The sequence below is a fragment of the Amia ocellicauda genome, chromosome 15, assembly GCF_036373705.1.
Source record: "Amia ocellicauda isolate fAmiCal2 chromosome 15, fAmiCal2.hap1, whole genome shotgun sequence".
Classification (NCBI taxonomy): Eukaryota; Metazoa; Chordata; class Actinopteri; order Amiiformes; family Amiidae; genus Amia; species Amia ocellicauda.
Genome location: NC_089864.1, coordinates 12,962,084 through 12,989,811, shown reverse-complemented (window position 1 = coordinate 12,989,811; position 27,728 = coordinate 12,962,084). Strand labels below are relative to the sequence as shown.

At 41.2% G+C, this 27,728-nt stretch overlaps 4 protein-coding genes across 6 annotated transcripts in view; 2 read left to right on the top strand and 2 right to left on the bottom strand.

Annotated features, from left to right (window-relative positions):
* The window catches only part of kiaa0930, a 32,285-nt gene extending 27,082 nt beyond the window's left edge, over positions 1 to 5,203 (bottom strand). Inside the window, exon 1 of one of the 2 annotated variants that reach the window (XM_066724459.1) lies at positions 4,609 to 5,203. In XM_066724459.1, the coding sequence (XP_066580556.1) occupies positions 4,609 to 4,747 (139 nt within the window). In that variant the 5' untranslated portion in view covers positions 4,748 to 5,203. The remainder of the gene's footprint in view (positions 1 to 4,608) is intronic. The other variant, XM_066724460.1, reaches the window with a different exon arrangement.
* Positions 5,204 to 10,078: 4,875 nt separating this feature from the next.
* Positions 10,079 to 15,676, top strand: LOC136771897 (uroplakin-3a). Of its 2 annotated transcripts, XM_066724458.1 has the most exons (7): positions 10,079 to 10,290; positions 10,786 to 10,947; positions 11,059 to 11,311; positions 11,948 to 12,024; positions 12,968 to 13,100; positions 13,325 to 13,423; positions 15,237 to 15,676. In XM_066724458.1, the coding sequence occupies exons 1-6, from the start codon at positions 10,242 to 10,244 to the stop codon at positions 13,419 to 13,421; spliced, it is 771 nt and encodes a 256-aa protein (XP_066580555.1). In that variant the 5' UTR covers positions 10,079 to 10,241; the 3' UTR covers positions 13,422 to 13,423; positions 15,237 to 15,676. The 2 variants fall into 2 exon arrangements, with proteins under 2 accessions (XP_066580555.1, XP_066580554.1); XM_066724457.1 differs by having other exon boundaries at positions 13,325 to 15,676.
* A 169-nt stretch (positions 15,677 to 15,845) lies between these two features.
* Positions 15,846 to 21,458, bottom strand: fbxo7 (F-box protein 7). Its single transcript, XM_066724456.1, has 10 exons — positions 21,274 to 21,458; positions 20,372 to 20,517; positions 19,910 to 20,141; positions 19,502 to 19,726; positions 19,107 to 19,251; positions 18,468 to 18,551; positions 17,998 to 18,093; positions 17,374 to 17,550; positions 16,989 to 17,026; positions 15,846 to 16,643 (listed from the first exon to the last, which is right to left on the bottom strand). Exons 2-10 carry the CDS (start codon positions 20,491 to 20,493, stop codon positions 16,323 to 16,325), a joined length of 1,440 nt encoding a protein of 479 aa, XP_066580553.1. The 5' UTR covers positions 20,494 to 20,517; positions 21,274 to 21,458; the 3' UTR covers positions 15,846 to 16,322.
* A 214-nt stretch (positions 21,459 to 21,672) lies between these two features.
* rtcb (RNA 2',3'-cyclic phosphate and 5'-OH ligase) lies at positions 21,673 to 27,400 on the top strand. The gene is made up of 12 exons (XM_066724454.1): positions 21,673 to 21,891; positions 22,561 to 22,639; positions 23,378 to 23,445; positions 23,866 to 23,965; positions 24,172 to 24,328; positions 24,559 to 24,715; positions 24,802 to 24,961; positions 25,099 to 25,274; positions 25,459 to 25,647; positions 25,863 to 25,973; positions 26,514 to 26,633; positions 26,755 to 27,400. The coding sequence occupies exons 1-12, from the start codon at positions 21,799 to 21,801 to the stop codon at positions 26,860 to 26,862; spliced, it is 1,518 nt and encodes a 505-aa protein (XP_066580551.1). The 5' UTR covers positions 21,673 to 21,798; the 3' UTR covers positions 26,863 to 27,400.
* The last annotated feature ends 328 nt before the right edge of the window (positions 27,401 to 27,728 follow it).

Below are 27,728 nucleotides of genomic sequence, written 5' to 3'. Positions count from 1 at the left end.
CACTCAAAGGTATGTAGCTTTAATAGCGAAGATTGACAGTCTGTACTGCAGCCTAGCTATGTGGCCTCATATCCCTTGACAGACAGCGGAAAAATCAGATACTGCAACATTTGGGAATCATTCTTTTATCTTCTTGTAACAGCAGACTCTAGAAGAAATGAATAATGTGGACACAAATAGTAGCCCGTATGGTCAGAGGGAACTTCTGACTATCTCCAGTGTGCGCACTTATTTCTTATGACACAGCAGGTTTACTCCCCAGCAGCAGACCCGTTAAAAAAATACATTGCGCAGCATTTCCGTTAAAGAGCTTAGCCTATATGACACGTTTAAGTACGTTTGACTTCCTCTTCCACTTCATTTATGTTGACCTTATCATTCTTTCTTTTAGATCTCAGGCTTCTCTAATGTCCTGAAATTGATTACATCTCCATTTGTCTTTGTTAAATTGTACACCACTAGATTGTGCATAGGCCACCACTGTTAAGGAAAATGTCTCAATTACTAGACTACAGGTAGCAGCCCACTGTAATGAGACATCCCGGGCTGGGCAACGCTGTAGAGACGGGGAGTTATTGTGTATTAAAAACATGGTTATGAAATTAAATAAAAATCCTACTACAACACAGAGCACCCTGCAATGTGAAGCAGGCCTCTTCAAGCTCCGTGCATCAGAGAACAGATGAACAACCTACAGTAGTAACCTGCCGAGCCCAGCAGGACTCATTCATACCTAGAGAAAACACCAAGGCCTTCTGTTTCCTGCCAAATTTATGCCCTGGGAGAGAAAAAAAATTGAATAAGATCAGCAAGACAGAGTGCTGTCCAACGCTGCGAAAAGGAACCTAGTTAAGCACCTTAATGTAGCAGATAACCTTTTGTAAGGACTCATCTCTCTTTAAATGTGCAGGGAAGACAGATGGAGGTTACATCAGATGAGCAGAAGCACCCTGCAGGACACAAGGGACTTGTAACACTGAACTGACCAAGGCACAGGCCAAAAACAATAGAAAACACATGGAGGGAAGTGATATACTAAAATGCAGGAAGAAAAACAATGATCATCCCACTTGGGTAAAAATTAAAAAATAAAACTAAGCCACAGAAGCTGACCAACTGTTAGAGATGCCACTGAAATGGGTCTTCACTCGAACAGAGGATGTGCGTTTGTTTGGGGTTCCCTTTTTTCTCTGTGTCATTGGTTACACAACCTGCATTATCTCTGTATCAAATGGATTTATTTCAACCTTAATCTACACTACATGTGGTGCAGCAATAGACTGCATGCTTCAGATATATGCCATTACTCACTAGATTTCATTGCTACCTCCACATATCATACTGCGCACGATTTCTCCAGTTTAAACAATGCACACTACAGGTCTCACTTGGTTGTCTACCCCAACACACCAGGTTAAGTGAAATGCCCAGTTTAATAGGTCATATTAAAACCAAGCAAACCATTAGTTTATTAAAGCAATATGAACCTTTAATGACTTACTAGCCCTCAGTTATTGGAATTTGAAAAGGCCTATACATCTATCAATCAGCCTCATTAACTCAAACAACAAAATCAACAAATTAATAAAAATGCTGCCGTTATTGTAATGAGCCAGATACGGGCAGAAGTTCAGTCAATTAGTTTGTGCCTCCCCTGTTGTGGCTAATTACCCATCAATGGTCTAGCAGATCCTATTGGCAGTGGGATATTTGGGTAAATATGAGTTGTATAAAAATATGACATAGCTCACTACTTCGTCAATTGTTTTGAAACCACATGCCAAGAGCCATAGAAAGACTAGTTTCTATAATTTACTGTAGACATTCAGGTGATTGAAGGGTCACTATGGCGCAGCAAGTACAGTACAGGTATTCACAAGACATGCGCAGACCTGGAAAGGAGGGTCCAGATGGGTCTCTGCCATCTTTCGCATTACCAACTAGCTTAGTTACAGTGGAAAAAAATATATTATTAAATTTACTACCTTAACACGTCTACTCCAAGTATCAAACTATGACTAAAGTGGTCAGTTTACTTCCATTATGATACTCAATGCAATGAATTCTCAGCTGAGCAATTCAACAGTGTAACTCGCAGTGCTTTCACCTAGCTTAGGCTCAGTAAATCATTCAGCAATAAAATGTATATATAATTTTTTTCCAGAACCCTGTACTTGTCCATCTGGGCTAAAATAGACCTTCTTACACATCTGAAGAATAAAGCGGACTTTAAATAATACAGTCAAGCCGACTCCCTGTAGTTAATATTATTTTCAAAAACTCCAGACTGTACGATTTCTTCATTTGTTATCTAACCCTTCAGCACCACTATGCTTCTCTGAACTAAAAGTACAGTCTCGGACCCATGAGACACACCGTCTTCACACAGTACTATCCCTGCCTTTTTATAAACAAAACAAGAGCCTTAAAAAAAAAAAAAAAACAGATGTCTACACTACAGACTGTGCTTAGTCTCCGATCAACACAGGGCACTTGAACTTCATCCAAGGCTCTGTCCATGGGAAATCGCACCATGGAGACAGCATGCAGAATTACACACAGCTCGGTACCCACTCCCGCCTAGAAGGAGATAAACCGCTGCAGACAACTTACCACGAGTAAGTCTGACACACAGCAATCATCTCCTAAGCCTGAAAAGATCTGTCAGCATAGCAGATACACTTAAGCCCCTGTCACGACTTACTTTAAGGAATCTGTGATTTACAATAGAACATATTTCCACATTGGTACCATCCTGGTCTGGGTCATACATTTCATTATTAAAACCCACATTTGTGATGCCAACCTGCAAAACCGATATTATATGTACGCAGGTATTAGCCTATATTTAATTTGGCAGGTACTTTCACATTGCTGTCATCTCATCTTTAGATATGCTTGGTTTAAGATTATTTTAGACAGCAGCCTCAAGAATATCAGTTGTCCCACACGATCTTCATATCATTGGCAAATCTGAGAAGTTTCATACGCCGATATAGGTCATTTGCTAATTTTAGAGTGAAGCCCCAGTTCAAAAGCCTGCAGGATTTGTGTCTTGCATTCTGCACATTAGATTTCTCGCCTTGATGTTTTAGTTCTGTAAGCCTCTGCCAGAAGTACAATTAATTCCTACTCATTCAACCGTAAGCATAATTTCATAAGACATCTTATAAAAACACGCCTCGGAAACTAAACTCAGAAGATCACAAACATGAGCTGCTTCAAAACTTGTATTTGCTTATTCAAAGAACTGGGTTTGATCTCTCTCTACAAGCGGCCACGAGTACAGATCGAATGAAAGCCTGTCCCTTCTCCTGGGGTGAAGAACTTGACAATTACTTTACAAGTATCATTTCCTCATTCAGTACAATTCCTGTTTTTGTGTCTCACGAAGCTAAAAGGGGAAAAACTATTGAAAGAATAAGCTTTAAAGGAAAGGTTCTCGGAATCTGAAAGGAAGGGAAGTAGAATCTTATATACTTAATTTCTGCACACACAAAAAGTGTATTTATCTCGCCCCTTTAACTTGTTGGGAAAGTACCCTGGCATATTACTACAATCCTGTAAAAATGTCTGGCAATGACATGACTAAGCCTGCACACTACACTGGATTTCCCTTTAGAATAGCATACCTGCAAAATAAATGTATTGTTGCTTTTTAATGCATACATTTCACTTGAGTCCCTGTACTACGCCATTTATATTCACAGGCAGAGAATGAGCACTCCGGCTCCGAAACAGTAGGGCTCCTGAAGATTTTTTTTCCACTTCTCTCAAGGGAACTCAAGGGCAGAATATCTTAACATTGAAGCCAAGGACTAGTCGTGCATGGGCTGCACCCCCTCCTGTCAAAACTGACCATGAATGAGAGTCAGGACAGCCACAGTGCAGAGCAATGCTATCCTAAGATAGTAAAGTGGTCAAAAAACAATTACAGTGACACATGCATGGGTATGTTCGTTTATTAGATTTCCAAAAAGTTGATCATTCATGACATTTTCCCTTTGCCACTGAAACCTAATCAATAGCCCAGTCCTTCAGGGCACGGAACTGTGCAGTATTGCCTCCAGTGCATCTTCACCGCTGTCTGTCTAAGGGACTGGTGCGCTGGGGCATCTATGGACATCCAGCAGACACGTCTCTTATGCCACAGCACCAGCTAACCTAATCATCAAGACATCTGTTCACATCCTGCGTGTGGGCATTAGGATAACAAAAGTAACCAGGCTAGACAGTGCGCACCCTTACTTAACCTCCTTGCATTCCAGCTGCATTAGGGCTAGAAAATAAAAAAATATCGATACAAATCCGGGATATTGGATTTGCATCTTTTAGCAACTTGATATATTTTATGAAAGCCCGGTAATAGGCGGATAACCGGTTAGAACACACGAACCAATTAATCGATTATTGCTTTTAGAACAATAGGCGAGTGGTTGTTGATTAGCAGCAGGATTCAGATCATCGGTTTAGCCCGCTGCCATGTATTACACTGCAATGCACACCACGAGTCCTGCAATAAGCACATGCATTTGCGGATTCAATATGCAAAACCAGGCTTTTTCATTTAATTGGCTTTATTTGCACGGAATGAAAACCACAACTCACCCAGCCCACTGAGCTCCTGCCTGACATTCAGCCGGTTTCTTTCATCGGCTATGGCTTTGAGCATCTGCTGCAGGGACTGGTCCAGATCCCCATCCTCCTCCTCGGGCTCGGTCTTACAGTAACTCTTAAACGATGCCATCCCCACACTGAGCTCATGTCAGGGGCTGCTTCGCCGAAATCGCCCGGGCGGAGGAGACGAGGTGTGGGGCGGAGGGGTGGGAGGGGGACAGCGGGGAAGGGAGACGGGAGACGGGAGATCCCCCCGCGGTAAAAGATATTACTACTTCTCTTGCGGGCAGTCGCTCGTCTCCGCAGGGCTAAGCCGCTCGTCCAGCGGTCATGATGTCCGGAGGAGAGGACAGTCCTGCCTCAGAGGCGGCGCGGCGCTTCCCGCAGATCTCACTTCCGCAGCCGCGCCGCAGCTGCCAGTCCCGCACACTTCCTGCAACAGCGACCGCAGGAGGGGCTTACAGACGCAGCGGCGCTGCTCCCGACATGCAAATACAGTGGACCGCTGCTCCAAACGTGTGCTCCTGACGTGTGCTCCTGACATGCAAATACAGTGGACCGCTGCTCCAAACGTGTGCTCCTGACGTGTGCTCCTGACATGCAAATACAGTGGACCGCTGCTCCAAACGTGTGCTCCTGACGTGTGCTCCTGACATGCAAATACAGTGGACCGCTGCTCCAAACGTGTGCTCCTGACGTGTGCTCCCGACATGCAAATACAGTGGACCGCTGCTCCAAACGCCCTGCCCTGCTGCTTTTTGTTCCAAGCGAGCTTTTAATTACGTAACTGAGCCTTATGTTGCATTGTTATAGTTCCATTAAGGATTCAATTAAGCAATTAAGATCTCAGCTGGAAGACAAACCAACACGACCGGTTTTGCGGATCCCTGTATTTACTTCATATTTTTTTCATATTTTATGTCAGGACTGCCGTTTTCTGAGAATGCCAATCTTGTTTTAATGTCCTACAGAAGACTAAATCTGAGTATTGTTTCTTTCGGGGGAAAAGGTATTATATAGTATTCATACAGAAAGTATGTTGTTAATGGTCATACATGGTTTAACATTTTCATTTGCTTATGTCGAAAAAAGTTTGTGGAATCCATTAAAGTCCAATTTGCAAACTGAGTGTCTATTAGAAAATCAAATGGAGCGGTTTTGTGTTCATTGCCTTTACTTTGCATAACTATTACAGCGTGGTCGTGGGATTACTTCCACCAATCACTAAATGCAAACTAACAATAGTTTTCGTAATATTTTGTATTTTGCCGAGTGCTGAGTCCTATTTCATTAACTAAAAAAATACATTTAGACAAGCATAATTGCCTAATAATTTAAGTCCGGATCTGAGAACAACCACTGTGGTTTCAGCAGCAGATGCATATATATATATATATATATATATATATATATATATATATATACACACACACACACACACGTATTATTGAAACACTGAGTTAAGTAATCTACTGCAAATGTAAACACTTTTACACATTACTGCAATTGTTGTCAAACATAAATAATATCAGGTTAATTCACCTCATTTGGAAAATTGAAAAATTATTTATTATAACCTTGTACTATTTTTCAATTGGAAGCTGAAATGCTGTGTGCTGATAAGTTCATCAGCCGTACATCTTTCCTCCACTGTGTGTGTTTGTGTTTTATTTAAACTACCCCCACATCTGTAGTCTCATACTGAGTTCAGGAAGCAAAGCCAGACTAGTCTGAGCAAAAGAATAGCTTGTATGCTGCCTGCTCAGTCCTGCAGGGACTTACCAACAGGAATAACCTCTGTACAGCAAGAACGCCATCCCACTGAAATCTTAATCTAACCCACTGCCAGTTCAAAGTCATGTGTGTGTGTGTCATGTATTTGTACTAAAACAATTGGGTCTTGCAATACAATGCAAAAAATACTGTATTTATAGTGTCTAACTGACTGTTTAACTGTGGTCAAAAGTGAATATACTTAGTGCATATGTTGTGCAAGCTCCAGTTTCATATAAGTGTTTTGCAATTTCAAATAAGTTGTACCTTTATATTTAAACCTCTTCTAAAGTACTTATTTATCTATTTATTACTATTAATGATCTATTTAGCTTCAGCCTCAACAATGATTTGTTACTCGAGTTGGTCAATCAATCAATCAATTTCTGATCAGAAAATAACACACCACTGGTGGGGCTTCTGCTAATTCAGTAGTATGACCCCTGTGGGGTGTCCAGGGAAAGCCAGAGACAGGGACTTCCAGTTGGAAGGACTCATTGTGGTCTCTGGGCATTGGCTTTGTGCAAGACGAACATCTATAAAACACATACGTCTAAAGGTTGTTTACTAGCATTATATTTTCCATCTGTTAGACTTGACATTTACTGCAAAAACAAAATAACATTTAAAGGCAGTACAATGCCAGTATTTCTCAGTTCCTCCCAATTGGTGCCCAGCCAGTAAGCTAGAGTTCTTCTTCCTCCATCCATTTCACTTTTTGTGGAGCTGGGAGCTGCAAGGTCTGTGTAGTCCTCTAGCCAAATGTCACTCTCTGCTTTAGGCACATTAGCCATTCCCATCAGCCCTTGTGATGTCATGCTCTAAAATAAGAACGTGATGCTACACACTATATAGAATAAATCATTCTCAGACACCTGGAATTGCACTGAAAGATTCTGAAACGCAGATTTAATTTACTTTATTCTACTTTAGAATCTTTGTCTCTGGGAACCTTAAAAACAACTCATATATCTGGCTTTACTGTTTCAGTGTCTGTTTTTTAATGGATTTACTAACCACTCTATGCTCATTACAGCACTGAGAGATAGATATGTGCAGAAGTAACAATGAAGAAACAATCATACACTTGATCACTTTGGCTTTGTATACATTTCACTGTTGTACTGTTATTATTATTATTATTATTATTATTATTATTATTATTATTATTATTATTATTATTATTATTATTACTATTTATTTTGTTGAATATATTCTAGGGTTGCTCAAAGAGTGGGGACCCTGGGTTGATAACTACAGAACTTAATCATATTTGACTGATTCACAAAAGACCTATGGAAGCACAAAGTATATTTTATCAGTTTGTGTTTTATGTGCTCCCATTAAAGCAGCTTTTATTATTATTGCGTTATTTTACAACTGCATTTCTGTTGACTTTATCAATTGAAGGGACTTGCTGCATACAAATCACAGTATTGGAAGTTTCCCTCTAATGGCTGCTCTCACTGAAACATGGCTCTCCCTTGAGAACTCAACAACCCCTGCTGCCCTGTCCTCTCTCTGTCCTGTCCCATTCTCCTTGTCTGTCTGCTGTCTCCTTCTCTTCTCTTCCATGAGGTTGAACTCTCCTTGTCACCTTTTCCTACTGGTTCTTCATGATTCCCTTGGTCTCCTCACTACCTTTCTGGATGATCTGGACTTCTTCTTTACTCCTTCTCCTTGGAAACTTCAATATCCATCTCTCCAACCCCTCCCAATCTGCTAGATTTCTTCCCCTCTTTCACACTTTCTCCATCATCCCCTACTCACAAGGCAGGCTGCAGGCTAGACCTCATTGTCTCCAGAGGCTGCTTCTCTCTGTGACCCCCCTGGACATCTCATCTCATTCTCCCTTTCACTCCCATCTCTCTCCGCCCCACCCACTCCTACCATCACTTTTCGATGGACCTCCGCTCTCTCTCCCCTCCACCCCTATCTCCGCTGCTCTCATTCTCTTACCTCCTATTGACTGCTTTGTCCATCTATCTGTCGACTGTGCTACTTCCACCTTTTCCTCCTCCCTTCATTCTCTCTGCCCTTTCACAACTCGTCCTGCCCATCCAACAGCACAGGCTATTCAAAGGGACTTAGATATTATTCAGTTGTGGGCTGACACCCGGCACATGAAATTCAATGTGGACAAGTGCAAGGTAATACATGCAGGTAACAAAAATGTCCACTATAATTACATTATGGGAGGAACAGAACTACATGAAGTAACATGAGAAAGACCTAGGAGTCTATGTGGACTCCTCACTTTCCTCATCCAAACAATGTGGGGAAGCAATACAAAAGGCAAACAGAGTGTCAGGGTATATTGTCAAAAGTGTAGAATTGAGCACAAGGGCAGTGATGTTCAGACTGTACAATGCACTAGTTAGAGCTCATCTGGATACTGTGGACAGTTCTGGGCTCCACACTTCAAGAAAGATATCGCTGCTCTAGAGGCAGTTCAGAGGAGAGCAACCAGACTTATTCCAGGTCTGAAGGGAAAGTCCTGCTGAGAGACTGAGGACCTGAACCTTTTCACCCTGGAACAGAGGAGACTACGTGGGGACTTGATCCAAGTCTTCAAAATAATGATGGCATCAACCACATCAATCCAGAGGAGGGGGGACACAAATGGAAATTGGGCTTCAAGGCATTCAAGACAGAAAACAGGAGACACTTCTTCACACAGAGAGGCGTCACAATCTGAACAAACTCCCCAGTGATGTGGTTGAAGCTGAAAATGTGGGAACATTTAAAAATAGACTGGATAGGATCCTTGGATCACTTAGTTATCAATGGACACCAAATGAGCACGATGGGTCGAATGGCCTCCTCTCGTTTGTAAACTTTCTTATGTTCTTATGTTCTTATATCCCTCCCCTCCTCTGCCCTAGATCACCTCCATCCCCCACTCATCCAGATCCAGTCTGCATTCTGCTGAAAAGAAATGGCCCAAACTCCCCGCTGCCCTCGACCTCTACTGCTCTGTTCTTTCTACTTTCTCCTCCTCACTCTCTTCAGCCAACAGGTCTTACTTTCATCCACTCTCTGCCAATAACCCCGCAAACTGTTCTTCTCCCTCTTCTGACCCTCTCATCCCCTCTCGCATCTCTTCTGTCTCTCTGCTATCTCCTCCTGGATGCACTCGCATCATCTCAAGCTTAACCTTTCCTGAATCAATAACCTCTTCTTCTTTCTCTCCTCCTCTTCAACTTCTACTGATACAGATTAATATCAGTGATAGTTTGCAATCGATGTAGAAGTAGAACTGTATAGGTTAAGTAGTAGTACTATGCATCAGGAATAGTATTTAAACTTAAATAGGTTAGTTGCCGTAGTATAATAGCAAGGAATTTTTAAATAATAATATAAATAAATAAACAAATTTAAAATAAATAGTCTATATTCATTAATTTACAGTAGCAGATTCGACCATCACGTTTTACAATTATAAGATTAATATATATATATTAATATATATATATATATATATAATACATGTATACATTATATTCTTTAATTGTAGTGTTGTTCATATTATGTTCATATTCCATCTCGGATAATCCCCTGATCCTTGCCGAGATAATTGGTCAATATCACTTCAAATCTGTCTTTATCTGTTGCACCTGTGCTGTGTGTTATATTACTATTGGTCAGCGCCTTTCTAATACAAAACCCTTCTTTATGTGAGCAACAGATTTATTTATTTTTTTAGGGTTGGATGCGGTGCAGTTGACACGTGATTTTTGGTTAATTGTACTAGTTTTTTTCCTCGTTTTTAATTATTAATCTGTGCGATATTTTTAAATATACATGCGTATTCGTCTTCTCTAAGGTTGGGCGTTATTTGATCTGTTACCATGATGCTCAGTTGTGTGTTTGCTTGTTTTCTGCAGCTGGGGATGTCAGGTCAGTGTCTTTCTGTCCAGATCGGAGCACACCGTGCTAATAATAACCGGCTTCATTGAAACGCACATTTTCCTGGAAACCTCACCAGCTGTGCACTTATTTGGTTCCAGCTGAAACGCACATTTTTGCATCCCTCCGCTCATCCACAGCTTTAATATTCAGCAGAGGAGCAAGACTGTACGATACTTTAGTTTGGAAAGAGTTAGCATGAGAGGGAAAAAAAAACCCAGTCCCTTCCCTTCCCTTAGAAAATGAGGTAGTGGTGTGAATTTGAACAAGGCTTGCCTGTACACCTATAAACGCATGCTTCTGTTTTATTTGTTTTGCAAGGTAAAGAAGCGACCCACCTGCTTGGCTCTCTTTCACTTGTGTAATGACAAATGATGTGAAGTGACACACAACCTGGCTTGCATGCTTGTATGAATTTGTTTGCTCAACACTTCACTCATGTCAACCTGAGCCTCAAGATAATGCTAAACTCTGTTTGATTTTCAGCAAAAACATTCAAAGTTAAGCCAGTAATGGTGTCTCCCAAGCTGACCTGGTTAAACCCCACACAAAACACAGTATCTCTGCAAAAGCCCTTTTGTGTCTTTGACAGTCTGAAACCAACCAGTAAAATGAAAATTGATGTCTATGTTATCCAGAGTTTGGCAGGTAAGTTTATTCCATTTTCTAGTGCAAAGACCTGTGACTTAGTTGAGTTTGCAAACTGGAAGATTGAACTTTTTCTTGGTCCAACTGAATGTTTCCCTCTTAACCCTTCAGCTACCAATACCTTTGATACTGGGAAAACATACAAAGAGACGAACGGAGGGAAGGAGATTCCATACAAGGCTACATCTTTCAATGTCCCCAACTGTACTTCTCTCCCAAAACCGGCAGACCTGTCCACCCGCACCAAGGTTGATAAGATTTTAAACCAGTACTTGGTCCAAATTGGAAACGACTCGAACTGTGCAAGAGAGCTAGTGGAAAAGAAAGATTGTAATGGGCCGCTTTCTGTGGACTCCGCATACAGGTGACAACAAAGCATATATATTGGCTTATGTGTGACGATAGCTTTTTTTTTATATTGCAGTGCAGAGATCTAGAATCTGTTTTCTGGACTGTATATGGGAATAATTTTCTGCTGCAGTCTGTTTTTATTCAGCCATTTAACTCTTACTCCATTATGCCATTGTGACTTATTATTATTTTTATTTCTTGGCAGACGCCCTTATCTAGGGCGACTTACAACATAAGTGCAAAAATACAGTTAAGTACAAGGCATCAATCATTACAAATTCAATTTAGCTAAAACATAGCCATTCAAAATACATTTTACAAATTCCAATTTACAATTTACACAAGTACAGTAAGCGATTTCCTACATCCTGGACGGTGAAAGCTAAGTGCTGTCAAGATGTAGGGTCACTGACAAGGGCTACGGGAAAGGGAGCAAGGAGGAAAACAATCAAAAACGTGAGAAGCATAATAAAACTGTGAAGTGCTATCTAGCAGGGATAGAGGACTAATATTACAAGTATTATTAGTACTTATCAGGTGGCATTTCACTTGTATAGGGGATTTTCTTTTCTATTGTCACACTTTGATCTGAAGGAATCTAGTCTGCCACATGTACTTCCAGATATTCTCTTTTTAAATGTCCTTGCAGGTTTAAATATTTGCTTTTTGACGGAAATGCAACCATAGCAGACACTGAATGGTCAGAGCCAGTGCAAACGGGAAAAGGTAGGGTGTTCATTATTTGAAACGAAATGTGACTGATTAGCACAGCTGTATGATATGGATATCCTTTCGCTTTTTTTTTTTTTTTTTTTTTCGCCCAAAGAAAAAGGTTCCTGCACTTTCTCTGCAGATTATGGCAGTTAACATAATTGCCTCGAGTTAAGGTAAAGCTTGACGATTAAGAGATCAGACCAAAAGCTGTATACATGTGTTTAGTGGTTGTGATTGGGTGACCCGATGATGCAGTTCCAACCTAAGGAATCATTCCTCTGTGAACTGATCGCTTCTGCGAGTGTATGGAAAGCTTTTATGTTAGTTACACTTCCTCTGTTGAAGATTTGGAGATAAACTCAGCTCTCTATGATCTCTTGTTTGGAAGCCTTCACTGTATATTTACCTCACGAATGGCCTTGGAGCATATTGTGACTCCTCAGTCCACCACTCCGTCACCTGACTAACTCCCTTACATCTGCTGCTATAGCAGATGAGGGTTCATATCCCTTCATATGTGTGAACATTGGTTTCATGGTAATGTTTCATAACATGTCTGATCTGCCGATTTAAGAATCTGCGTGCATGTAATTGATCTGAATGTTGCTGCCTTCGAGGAAAATGGCATCAGTGGGTGTATTTACCTTGCTCAGGCCTTGAGAATAAGGATACAGCGTGACTGGAACTTGGAAAATAGGATGCAAAGTTACGGAATTTCAATCAAGAATTCTTACCAATGGCCATAGTTTTTCGTTTTCCAGATCAAACTTTGATTTTTTTATTTTATTTTTTATTCTGAATACAAGCTTTTAGTTTTGGATTTTAATAAAAGTATTAAATTGCTTGATTTGTTGACATTCAAAGATTGTCCTGAAATTAGACTTCAACATATTTTGGCCATGCGTCCGAGGGGAAATGTGAAAAGAGACTTTTTTGTTGTGTTTTTTGTTTATAGGTCTCAACCCTGATGAAATTGACACGTGGATTGGATACCGAAGTGGAGGTGGGATTGTTGTCACCGTCACTACGAGTGTCCTGCTGTTTTTTCTGCTCGTTCTTGCCATTGCCATGGGGGTATTTGAGTCGATGTAAGTTTCTTTATACATACATATGACCCTTGGGGAAAGAGCAGTGTCGATGGAGCTTGCAGCTGTGACTCTAAGATGGACTAAGTTTGCTGAAAATCACATCTAGAGTTTGGGGTGATGGAGAAGATTACTTTGGATAAAGAATAACTATCAAGCCTGGTGATTAAAATGGTATACTTCATAAGGCAAGGTCAGGGTTATAAATGATCTTTTATGTATTTCAGCTTCCATGAGAAAATGATAAATGCCACGAGTAGATCACATCTTTCTTCTGCTGTGAAGAAGCGGGGGTCAGTGGAGGAGACTAACATCATGACCTAGAGGTGGGAATGCTCTTTTCTGCTTATGAAGAGTGTTCTGTTTTTTTTGGGTATTTGACCTTGTGTATGTACAGATGGAGATATGTCATTTGTTTATTTTTATTAATCATTCATGAATGCCTCGGTTTTGTGAATAAATTAAGTGGGAGGAACCATTTGTCAAGCCATATTGCAAACGTAGCTGAACCTTTCTATGGATGACTAGCAGTTTGGTAATGTTGGCTGGTCATGGAACTTCATCCTGGTAAGTTTAACCCTTAGAAATCCAGTCTGACCGAAATGTCAATTACAGTGGTCTGTAAAATTGGGATAATATATCCTTGCAATGTATGTGACAATATACTTCACACTGGGTTCCTAAGATTTAAGTTTGACTTCAAGTGGAGTAGTTCTGAATCAATATAAGATTTTGAATATTAAGTGGTAGTTCAAATGGTAGAAAGTATGCCCCCACATGGGCAGTGGATGCTTGCTGATCCCTCTATTGACTTGAAAAACAGTGTTCCTGGTGATGAAGTGATCCTGCTTATGCTGATCTTGGGGTTTAAAATAGTTCTGCGGTGGAGGCTTTGGTTGTCTTCACACCCCACCAATTTCTAGATCCTAGCACTTCTTCACAATAGGGGAAAAAATGGTCTCCATCTGAGGTGACTTGAATATCAACCTACGGATCGTATACCATCAGTTCACAAGACCGAAGCCTTGAGTGACCAAGTCTGCTGCTATGGTAAAATAGCACATGATAAAATGTCTGACCTGAGACTTCTGTATAACTAGTGTTGTACTTCTGATTTATAGTCTGTGAGGTTTAATACCTATGAGAGTGAGGAAGGGAAAGGTGTTGAAGCTGCTGTTTGATTTTGATTTCATTTAAGTGGGTAATTGTTTGAATCATTGCTGAACTTCTTCTTCTTCAATGTTCATCTTTATAAACCACTGCCTTGTTTCATGGCACCCTTATTGTCATCAAAGTCTTCAACTAGACACTCATTGCAAAATACCCTTGATTTACTGTGGTTTTTTTTTGTTTTTTTTTTTTGGGGGGGGGATTTGTATTGCACTATTGATATTGGTTCAGTTACTTTCTTTTGTAATTAAATGGTGGCCATTGCTCAGTACTAAGTCTGAAATGTATTACTGAGTGAAACCTGCCTGTGCCCTTGTGTTCCAAATGTTAAGCTTGCATCTGCATGCAGGTTCTGAGCTACTAAGAATACTGATGAACTATTGTAATCCATTGTCCAATGAGTTCCAACAGTTTTTCATTTTCTTACATCAAGTTCTAAAACCATGTAAAGCATACACAATGAATAGATTTACTGGACTTTGGTCTTAACACAAATTGGTTTAATAAACCCTCTGTTATATAGCAGCATGTATTAGGGGATATTTTCCAGAAAAAATTCTCTTAAGAACAAAGGAGATTGCAGTTCTGCTTTTGTGACCACAATCTCAAAAGCAGACCTGTTTCTTGTGTAAGTGAATCACATACACTCAGCCTGCTCTAAAAGCAGTGAATGATCATTTCGGTAACTGTGAGCAGGTTTTAAGACCATGACACATCATTGGACTTGCAAAAGATGAATGTCCACTGCTAAACTAGCTTTACACAAGCAACTGTCTGGAATCCTTTGAGCGGCATAACGTTTACATGAACGAGCTGAACCTGGACAGTTCTGAAATTCAAAAGATGACCTTCTCAAATATAGCAGCATACAGCACCTTGGCTTTTGTTGTTTTTTTTACTTTCTGTAATGTCCCTGTAATCTTGGTTTGCTTGCATTTGCTAAAGTTTTTTTTTTTTTTTTTCTATTAGGCTGTTGTCTCACGCAGCACTCTTGGAGCTGCTGGAGATACACGGCCCCTGCACCAATGATAGCTGCCATTTTGAAATGGTGTGTCTCTCATGCATGTTTTTGTGATTTTAAAATGGGTTTGTTGTTTTGCAGATAAATACTTGTTTGATGTATTAAAATCCTACACTATGTGGTGCTTTACTCCAAAACATACACACAATTCTTCCTCACCTTTGCTTGCAAAAGGAAGGATGGCTACAAATCCTGAGGTGCTGTAACATACAAGCTGCCCTTCTACTCGGATGTGTCAGGCTGCAGAATACAGATCATAGCCAGATGATACAATGATGTATGCAAATGAGAAGTCATGGCAGGACTGTAAATGCAGTCAGTTGTCCATCTCTAGTGTTGTGGGGAGTAAAGTGTGAATGTCAGTGGTGTGTCATGTCGCAGCTGTCATTAGTTCTCCTATTCTAAATACAGGCATTGTTTTAGTGGTGTGAACTACAATCATCCTGTGCTTCTAAAAAGTTGAGAATGGTTTAGTTAAATGGCTCCTAATGCTCTTGGATCAGATTCAGAACCTTTTAAATGAATCCACACTAAAGAAAAACAGAAAGCAAACCACATTATGAGATGACAGCTGATGAATCAGTTTTTATTTAGTTAGTTAAGTGCCTGGTGATAATGAGCATATCCAAGTACTTCACAAAGTCATGCTCATCCTGTGCCGTCAGCTGTAAATAGAGAACCGAGACTCTCTTATCTCTGTACCACATCGATCACTACACCACAAGAAGGTCACCTCGTAGCAGAAAGGAAGACATTGCTTGGCTGGGTTCACACCCTTCAGTGTGTTGACAAATTACCATTGACTTTTTTATTGCTTATGTTCTTTCTGCTTATAAGCTGTTGCATAATCTGTCCCAAATGTTCTTAATAGAAATGGACTGCAAAAAAAAAATCACATAAACCAGCTGCTTAAAATAAGTAAGTAAAGCATTCACAGTTGGTCCTGACCATCTGTTAAGTTCTGTGGAAAAGCCTGGACCAACTGAGGTGCTCCACCGCTGGTCTGCAAGCAGAAGAAAGCCTCGAACAAAGATTCAAATAAACCCTCGGCGGATGTCCGATGAGCGGCTGCCCGAAGGTCTCAGGGACCGTCGACCGACAGAGCCACCAGTCAGCGGGTCTTGCCCTGGCTGTGGCCCGAGGGGATCAAAACGTGGCCGGGGCATGAGAGAGGGCAGCCCCGGCCTCTGGTCATACTCTCCCCCGATGATGCCCGGGGGGTAGGGCGGGTTGGGACCAAAGGGAAAGGGGTGAAATGGCAGAGGCTGGAATGGAAATGGGTGGGAGGGGACTGGTGGGTAAACGACAGTGCGGCGCACACGGGTTGCTTCCCTCTGGCGTCTCCTTTTGTAGAGCTGCAGGAAACGAGAATTGTTTTACTAGTCTTAAATTTCCCCTTGAATTGTAACGCAAAACATAGGAAATTAAAATAGTGGAGTAAAAATAAATACATTATACCAAGTGCCTTAGTGCTCTAGGTCTAGCAGACTATTTCCAAATGTCCATCAGCTGACAGCATGCCAAGTATTATAGATATCAATTGAATTTGAAAAACTAAAATAATGGTATGTCATCAGGCACTTATTGAAATAGTTATCTTATTTACGGTCACAGAAAACATAAAAAAGTGTTATAAAAAAATACTGGAAATGGGAACGAGAAGAAAAACCATTGGGTTTGGTCTGAAATGTGTTACTTACTTCCTTCCAGTCAGTTTCTCTTGGTCTGCTGGTTGAATCTAGTGTTAAAAAAGAACCATTTTGTAGTGAAAGAAGCCCAAAGAAACTAGTGTTACACTGAACCTGCTTTTTGTGACTTAAATCATTCTTCCGAGGGTAATGAAGCAGGAAGAGGTTGTACTGGATTCCCTCGTAATATACTTCAACACTGAAACAGTTTCACCCTCTTCTGGATTTCCCATGCACTATCAATGAAGTAGAAAAGCACGACATATCCAGCACCCAGTGTCGACGTATACAAGATCTACATCACATGAAACATCCCATTACACCGTCACTCCCCCCCCCCTCTCATTTTCTCTTCTTTTAGCACAGCATGACTCATCATACTCCCGCCGGCGTTCACCTCTGAAATCGCGCTGGTACAGGAACCTCCACAGAGTGGGATCGGCGGTCGCTGTGTGGAGGTCTCTGCTCACAGCCGACAGGGTCACCACGGACCGCATGTCCAGGAGACGCAAGACACGAAGCAGCAGCTCGGGAGGGAGCACTGTGAGCCCAAACACTGCTGGGAGGTTCATGGCTGGACAACATGCACAGAGAGAGAGAGAGAGAGACACATTCAACCATCCCCAGCTCATGTGAGGCAATATCAAAGCGACAAGTGAATAAACAATATCCTCTTTGAAATAGGCATAAAGGCCCTACTGACATCAAAAGATAAATGGTAATCTTGAGAGGGAAAAACAATCCACTCCTGCTCATCAGCCTTATTTTAAGGTTGTGTGAACGGATCCACGCCATTTTGTGACACAATAGACTTCTGGGTTCACTGAACAAAATGCCAAGTCATATTGCAGATTCTCCTTCACTAAAGATGCGGTCTATCCAAATGTGATATCAGATGATTATTATGACAAATTCCTTTTCTGGGTTTTGCTTTTTCTGTGAGAATAGTTTGCATCACTGGGATAAGCTACAAAGTAGGTACTGCTGTAAAACATTTAAAATTCAACCTAAAGATACTCACCTTGTCTGGCTGATGCAATCAGAGGGTAAACAAGCTGATCCTTGAAAATACGGGATAGCTTCTTCAGGTCCTTGTACACATCTGCAGGACTTTCCCCTGGGTCAACAAATGATAGAACTGAGCAACTGCAAGTAAACATGAAGTTTCTTTAATTCAACATTTAAGGCAATGCCAAAATGTGATATTTGGGAACAGGAGGCATTTTGTGTCCTGAAGAACTTTAGAAATCACGATCAGATTTAATTTTGCATTAAGAGCTGCATAATTCCTCACTCTCTGCTTCACAGACGCACCTCTGTTAAAATAAATAGTACCTAGTGAAGTTGCACTCATCAGCAACTGACAACCTCCTATTTGTCTCTCCTTTGTGCTTCTTTTGAAAGATTTGGAGGGCAGTAGATGGCTCCCTTTCTTCAGGTCTATTACCATTTGTAGACACACTGACTTACTGTATTACCAGGAACACGTACCACACCATGAATCTGTCACATAGGAAGAGGGCTTAAGCTGGATTTTCCTCACGTTGTCAACTACTTCATTTATCTTCAGAGTGGCTGGAAAGAAGCAAGCACAATTAAAAGGTCAAATCGCCTGAAAAGCCTTCAAAAGTTATAAATGGCAATACTAGCAATCTCCATTCATCCACTGTATATCGATTGGTCTCACCCACATTATACTAACATTATATCACTTGACAAACAACTGTAGCTTCTCTCGTTGCTCCTTGCTTTGCCCAGTACTGTAAACCACTGTAAATATCTATAAATATACAACATCAGTCACCTGATTTTGCAAATAGCTTAGAAAGAATTGTGTAAGACTTCGCTTCTAAAGACTATCTATGGAGTTACACCATAAATCACCCACTAGATCTTGCGATTCAAACGGAAAGAGCCAAACATAAAAAAATATACATTTAATTTCCGTTTGGATTTTAAACGAATTCAACAAAAAGGTCCACTTAAATTATTTCAAATCAATATGTATACATCATAATCCAAAGGACTATTAAGCCTAGCATCAACTGTTTTTATAGACCAGCTGATGACAATCAATAACAAAACTTCAGATCACAGGAACATACAAATACAAAGATAAATATAAGGTACCATTGATGACAAGTGTGTCTCCCATCAGTACAGCCACTAGCATGGCCAGGCTGTGGTCACAGAAGGGGTGTGTGTAGTGCAGCCTGTAAAGCCCTCCGGCAGCCCTCCACCCAGCAGGCATCTCCCCAGCTCTCACATCAGGGCACTGGACAACACACCACAAACACATCACTTAATGGCTACACATTCTAGATTGGTTTTACCCTGTGGCAGTTGTGACATTTATGCCACAAAACTAAGAAACTTCTGTCTTATCTTATCCTTCTTTTCTAGAAAGGCTGGCATCATTTTTCTTGGTCTGTCGGATCTCAAATTAGTTTACAGTGTAGTAAATATCAAAGCAAGCTGCCGTGCAGGCTGGGATGTAGCATTCATTTGAAATGTGACTAATTTACCTGCGACACGTATCCTGTCTCCAGCATAATCAGATGCACGGCCTCCATCAGTGCGTCGCTGGGGCTGCTGCACTGAGCCCCATGGAAAAGCATCTCCAGAGAGTGAGGCACCTTCCCGTCCTCGGCCTCACTGCAGAGCATGGGTTCGGGAATGAAGGACCCTGCCTCGGCCTCCCGCTGGGCTTCCTCTGCCCTCGTTCCCGTCTGACTGTCATGGGGGCCTTCCTGTACAACACACAGTGCACCAAACTCCCTATTTCACCATGTTCACCATTATAATTCATAATAGTAGTACTATAAAAACAGTGCTAATGTAGATAAATACGGTGCTAATTAAATGGAGATGTCAAAACCTCAGGACTCAGCTCTGTACTCAGGTCACACTGCTCTGTGCAGCAAAGTACTCACTGTAGACACCTGCTGGGCTCCTGGGGAACCAGAGGTGCTCTTCTCCCCATGCTGCTTCCCCACCACCGGACCACTGGAGCTCCCGACTGGAGCGGGGCTGGGAATCGGAGGGTCCTGTGACAGGATCACACACACCAAGTCCCCCGACACGATGCCGCACGATGCCAGGGTCTGCCCAGAGTCAACGAGGGGCTCTTTACCATTGAGGGAGAGGGTGAACTCGGTGTCTGGGCTACAAAGGAAACACAGCAGCATTTAGATCACTTGTAACGCTGGCCTGAAGGAAGGACAGATGAAAACACTTCGAGCATAATTACAAACCAGTGTACAGGAGAGCATTTAAACATCACACTCAAACAAGTGTCAAGTGCAAGGCTCTGGTCTGAAATCACCATTTTGTGCCACAGATTGAAAAAAGCATTGGAAAACATAATACAAATTACAAGTAGTTTGGATCTCAACCTGTATCCATAGGAGGGCAATATGATTTCCTTCACTTGGATGGCCAGCTCCGTCAGTGAGGGCTGGTCCCCCTCCAGCTCCAGGCGGCTGGACTGTTTGTTCAGTCTCACTCGCAGCTTCATGCCTCAGTGTGTCGCAGGGAGCAGCTGTGCAAACAGGAGCAGCAGTGACGCAGTGTTAACTACTGCCATCAACACATTCATTTGTGTGGGACCATTTGACATTTTTCCAACGAGAACAGTTGATTTGAAACGTTTAGCTCATTGCATTGCATTAGGGATTGCATTGCACACATATATATATATATGACCCGGATGTCTTTTTACCAGACGTCATTGCAATACTTAGAAAACGTAAATATTGAAGAGAAAGAAAAAAAAAGCCTTCCAACAGTATCATGGCCCTGCACAGCCTGCTGTGATATTTTACTTTATAGATATATGATTAAATACACAATATGCATGTCCACCTATTCAGCAGAGGTGCCACTTCCAAACCACTTATTTATACCAATGTGTAACTGCAGGGCCGCTACATTCAATCAATGGTTGGAAAAGCAATTTGTGTTTTCCATTTAAATGACCCCAATATCTTCTTACAACCACAGGCGTGAAAACAAACTTGAGCCGAGGCGTGCAGGTCAGCTACATCTGCTTTCACTTTCGTACACATGAATCATATGGGCCAGACACAAACTCAAGAGCGTACTCAGCTACCTGAGCCAGTGGTACAAACACAGACACATCAATAGCATGCATTAACCAGTAAAACGCAGATCAACTGGTTTAATGCTAGGCTTGCTAGTATTAACAGCAATCATAAAACAAATGATTTACCAGTTGTGCTTTGTGCTAAATTGTGTGATAACTTTATAAAAGCTCTGCTACTAGCTATGTACTTACTGTTGAGTCGGTATTAAGGCGATGTCTCATCCTTAGGATATAAAGAATTTGTAGTCGTTTATTATTATGTGTAATATTTTACAACAGTTCTCAGTTTTATAACCTAAAACCCATAACCTCAGTCCTGTTGAAGAAGAAACTAATTTGAGAACACCCCAGTGACAGCTTTCAGTATTTCAACTACGGGATGTAAAGAGGAACAAACAGACCTGATAGGAAATGCAACTTTCCAGATTTACTTTTATGGAGAAGTTGTGGTTGATCTGAAGGATTCTTGGCAATCGGGCACTGGCTAAAATAAAGCATGTATCCTGGGAAAATAATGGATGCGTTATGTAATCGAAGGAGATACCACAGTAAAAATTAAAAATGAACGCGCGTTTTTTAATTGCGCGACGTCGTGAGTGTATATTTAGATCTCGCCGGGACCCGTAGTTTCTGTGTGCAGCTGCGTGTTGGATAGTGACGTTAGGTTAACATTATTCTTATAGTCGTCAAATCTTTTATTCGTGAAATATAACGAAAATGAGTCGGAGCTATAATGACGAGTTACAGTACTTGGATAAAATCCACAACAACTGCTGGCGTATCCGGAAAGGGTTTGTCCCAAACATGCAGGTGAAATAAATCGTATATTCAAAAAAAAAAAAAAAAAAAAAAAAAAAATCAGACTATGCTATAGTATAGCTTTGTAACCGTGGACGTGGATGTGGAAACTCGGTTACGAAAATCAGAACAAAACGCAATATGTTTACAATAACATTTCAATTATCTAGAGATTATTTTAGTTGTGTTTGAATTATTGGCAGTTCCGGCTATTAAAACTCTTATTTGCATAACATGGGTGTCAGAGTTTAAAACATGTTTTGTGATTGATTTCTCACAAAACATTCAACTATTTGACATTGTTTTCTGAACATTTTATAGTGTCTCTCTTGAAATCTGTAAATGTGTATTAATGCTGTATTGTGAAGGGCCTCTTGCCTACTGGACACCATCGGTGCCAAACTGAAGGCCAAGCATGTCGTTATAAGTTCATGTTTAGCTTGAATGACTTGTACTGTGTTCTGAAGTATTATTATTATTATTGGCCTGTTCTTGTTAATGGTAACGACATCTTTGGTGCCAACTGGAAGACTGGTACATTATTTAAGAATTAACTTGTTTTTTGTGTTTTATTTTGAATCTGAACATGCCCTGCCATTTGTATTTGGTGAAAGGGACTGATCACAATGGGAAGTGGGGACTTTTGCTCTGTGACTCATCCAGGGTGTGTTGTTTGTGCAGGTGGAAGGTGTCTTTTATGTCAATGATCCCCTGGAGAAACTGATCTTTGAAGAGCTACGAAATGCCTGCCGTGGAGGAGGTGGGGTGGGCTATTTTAGAAATTGTTAAATTATTCATTTCTGAATGCATCAGTTAGTGCAAGAGAAGCAGATGAGTACATTAGCGGAGTACATACAAGTATCCCCATCCATCAGTTAAATACATTTTTAAACAAATTTCAAATATTTGTGTGTGCTTGGTGGGTGTAGGGTGTGCCTTGTTAAATCGGCAAATGTCTCTGAAATAAAAATTAGATTCTGATTTTGGATAGATTGGGTCAGTATATTAGACACAGGTTTAAAGTTTTTTAAATGTGTAAGAAAATTACCTGAAATAGGATACCTTCTCTACAAAAACCACTGTAATATATATGCAGCTGTGTGACTTGTAACAAATCTGTTTCAAGGAATCTTCCATACAAGCTAATTGATAACTCTATTGTTGTTATCATTAAAATACCTTTAATCCAAGGTGACACAATTAAATGTTTAGTTCAAAAGCAACTTAGAGTAATTCAATCATTATTATTTATCCATAAAAAGGTTAGGATAAAGCATTTTTTGTTGTGTCACGAATATCACTGCATATTCGAATAATTTATTTTTAATATTTTTTAAAGAAATTAGCATCATAAGAATGCTTTTGTTTTTCAAGGCACCTAGTCTTTCCTATAACTTGCTGACAGTAGAAAGGTCACCTATCAGACAGGGCTTTTTATATTAATTGTGTTTGAGCATATAGGATGACAAACCATAACATTTCAGTTGCTTTCTTTCAGGCTTTGGTGGATTTCTTCCAGCCATGAAGCAAATTGGAAATGTTGCAGCTCTACCTGGAATTGTACATGTGAGTCACTGGCCCAAGTAACGCTTACTTAAAGTATACTTTATTTTCTATAAAAACTCTTATACTAATTTTGGCTGGACTGCAACAAAAATTATTTATCTGTGAGTAAATTGAAAGTTTTTTGGCCATATTAATTGTTTAGGGTGAAACATTTTGCAGGGCTTAGGCTTCTCTGTATCAGAGCTTCACGTAACGGCATGAATGTGTCACAGTACTAATATTTAAGGATATGCAGGAGCTGTAATATGCAGTAATAGATGTCAGTAGACGGACCCCTGAAAGAAAAAAAATGTATTTTCCTTTGACTTCTTTACAAAGAAATTTGGTAAAGCTCTCTAGCATATCTGTGCTTTTGACTGGCTTCATAGTGTTGCCTCATGTCCACCTCTGACATGTGATATAACCTCACCTGCCCCACAGCGTTCCATCGGTCTTCCTGATGTTCATTCTGGCTATGGCTTTGCGATTGGAAATATGGCTGCATTTGACATGGATGATCCCAGTTCTGTGGTTTCCCCAGGTAAAATCATCCTAAGGCACAATGGGCAAAACATCTTTGGTGTTTTATACATCTGCAGCTCCAAACTCTTGAATAATCAGTCTTATTGGTGTGGAAAGGTCCTTCTGAAACATTTGACCATTTTAGTGAAATAAATACATGTATTTGTTTGGTTCACAATGCAACATTTATGGCAAGTTTGACTGGTTGATTGCTGTGTTGGACAGGCGGTGTGGGCTTCGATATAAACTGTGGTGTCCGTCTGCTGCGCACAAACCTGGACGAGGGAGATGTGCAGCCCGTGAAGGAGCAGCTGGCTCAAGCCATGTTTGACCACATACCTGTAGGCGTGGGCTCCAAAGGAGTCATCCCCATGGGAGCCAAGTAAGAAGCCGTGAATAACTCCTGCCACGTCACTGGTCTTTACTGTGCTAGTCAGGAATGCAGAGCTGTCATTATTTCAGTTTTGTGTGATCGGTGGTCAGTATAGTGTCAGACATGATGTTCTTGCAGAGGGGGGTTAGTGAGTTTAGTCTCTGAAATCAGGTGCGGAGCACTCATTTAGTTGTCATCAGCAAAATATTCTTTAAGAAGACTTTGTTTTGGTGGTGTAGGGACCTGGAAGAGGCGCTGGAGATGGGGGTGGACTGGTCCCTGAGAGAGGGCTACGCCTGGGCAGAGGATAAGGAGCACTGTGAGGAGTACGGTAGGATGTTGCAGGCTGACCCCAGCAAGGTCTCGTCCAAAGCCAAAAAGAGAGGCCTGCCGCAGGTACGTCCGCCCGGCAGAAAGCAGAAGGGACTGAATGATTTGTGTGTTTTAGAGTCTGAAACAAATGTGTATCCTTCATCTTTCAGCTGGGGACGCTTGGTGCTGGGAACCATTATGCTGAAATCCAGGTAGTGGATGAAATATACAATGACTATGCAGCCAAGAAGATGGGGATTGATCACAAAGGGCAGGTGTGCGTCATGATCCACAGTGGCAGCAGAGGACTGGGGCATCAGGTGGCAACAGGTAAAACCTGCTGAGGTTTTACACTTATATTACAGATGTGTAAAATAGATAACCTGTTAGTTTCCAGGAGACTTTCTTTCTGAGCGTGTGAATATAGAGATTAATGGTCATGCCACTCAAGACCTTGTGTGCTCTAGATGCCCTGGTGGCCATGGAGAAGGCCATGAAGCGGGATAAGATTATTGTGAATGACCGGCAGCTTGCCTGCGCTCGGATCACCTCCGAGGAGGGCCAGGACTACCTGAAGGGCATGGCAGCGGCCGGAAACTACGCCTGGGTCAACCGCTCCTCCATGACCTTCTTAACCAGACAGGTAGGCCGTCATTGTGAATTGTAGTTTGTGTCAGTAGTGTGTAGTCGTCTTGACCCCATCATGGACTTTAATATGATAGTTAAGTAAGAAAAGGACATTCTGTTCTTCCTCAAGTCGTTACATGTACATCCACTGTAGCTAAAACTACTCTTTCTGGTTTTATTGTCATGGTTTGCCGCCACAGGCCTTTTCCAAAGTGTTCACCACCACCCCCGATGACCTGGACATGCATGTGATCTACGACGTCTCCCACAACATCGCCAAGGTGGAGGAGCACATGGTCGATGGCAAGCAGAAGACCCTGCTGGTGCACAGAAAGGGCTCCACCAGAGCCTTCCCCCCACACCACCCCCTCATTGCCGTAGACTACCAGGTATGATCCCAGGAGAGCCTCCTGGATTGAGTTACAATGACTCTCCTGGGAACCATTTCCTCTGTGAAATAGATAATGGAGGTCAGCCAATATTAGCATTTGGTTATAAGGGTGCGAACTATGTATACACTATAACATTGTTTTAGTCGATTTTTCTCAGATTTACAAGGAGTAATTGATCAGGCACTATTCTAATTTTTCTCTCTCCCTAACAGCTGACTGGCCAGCCGGTTCTTATCGGCGGCACCATGGGCACCTGCAGCTATGTTCTGACTGGCACCGAACAAGGCATGACGGAGACGTTCGGCACCACCTGCCATGGGGCTGTAAGGCTTTATCCGATTCATGCACCGTTTTATTAATCTGGATAACGAAATCCCTGCAGAAAATTATGATTCTAATTTTACAAGTAGTATAGTAAGGTATATTTACACTCCTCACAGTGACTTCTTCAAATTCAACTAATCAGTGTGTTTAACAATTAAATATGAACCACTGTATATTACTTATTAGTATGAAAATCTGATGCGGTATCTTAGTACTTATAAATGGTGGAAATGGATGTCTAACATAAGAAAGTGTCCAATTGAGAGGAGGTCATCCAACCCATCGTGCTCGTTCCATTTGTGTCCCCGGGTGCGTGTGTCCCTGCTGATCTGGAAAAGCTCCTCTGGTTTGATGTGGTCGATGCCTTTCATGATTTTGAAGACTTGAATCAAGTCCCCACGTAGAAGAGCTAAAATTACCTTTGGCAAACAAACCACTGGAAACATTGCAAACTTGCTTTCTGTAATTTTCTCTGGTTCTCGCAGTAACACTGACTACATTGCATGTAAAATAACCCTGATCTGTTTCTCTGCTTTCAGGGCCGAGCTCTGTCCCGCGCAAAGTCTCGCCGTAACTTGGACTTCCAGGATGTTTTGGACAAACTCTCGGATATGGGGATTGCCATAAGAGTTGCCTCGCCTAAACTTGTTATGGAAGAGGTAGGTGAACGACATGTCAGCAAGAACTGATTGAATACTTATCATTTTAGTTACCGTGAATGATTACATTACTTCAAAGACTATACTTGGATTTCATATAGCATTTTCCTTTTTTCTACAGGCGCCAGAATCATACAAAAATGTGACTGACGTTGTGAACACTTGCCATGATGCTGGAATTAGTAAAAAAGCTATTAAACTGAGGCCTATTGCAGTTATCAAGGGTTAAGAGCCTAAAGCAGAGGTGGGGAAAGTTATGGATTAAATTTCTCCGAGCTCAAGTTTCCAGGAAGCCAAGTGATGGGAACGGTAACGGGAGGACTGAATCAGAATCGGCTGGCACCTCCCTGTAATGCATGAAGATATTTGCTTCTGTGTAGCAAAAATCAGCATTTTCAAAATTGCTGTTGGAGAGGGGGAATTTGTGAATTGATTTATGAAAAGATTTAATGTTTTTCTTTAAATTGCTGGAAAAATAGGCAAGATTCCTATTGATTTTGGTTATTCTTTAAAATTGAGTATCGGAAGTTTTATTTTTCTGCCTTCAAGGATTGGGAAGCCTTAAAATAAATAAATGATTAGTATATGCATATTCTTATGTTTTGCTTTCAAAGGGATTTGTGGTTTCATCTTTGACCTTCCAAAAAAAAACTGTAAAAGTGCATTATGAAAGAATGTAGAATGGATGGGGGAGGCAGATTGTTTGCGAAGGCTTTATGAATGAATGACTACAGACTAAACTGATTAAATTCAAGGCTGACACGTAATCGTTGAGTTGTGTGATCTATACTCGCTTGAGAAAGTAAGCGTTCCACAAAACACTGCAGATGTTGATCTCACTCCCTTGGTATTGTACAGATCTAATAATGAAGGAATAGATGTAAAAAGTACAACATTTTCAGCTTTCAATAACACTTTTAATACTCATGTATGTGGTGCCCATCACCTCAACATTCATATCAAGGAGCCAAAACAGGATCTAGTGCTGGAGCACCAGGACACATCACCTGCCCACATGGCTGGGATACCCGTCCACCAGTCCTTCCTCAGCCATGCCTGTGCTCACGATCCCCAAGGAGGTTTTGCAGAGAGCTG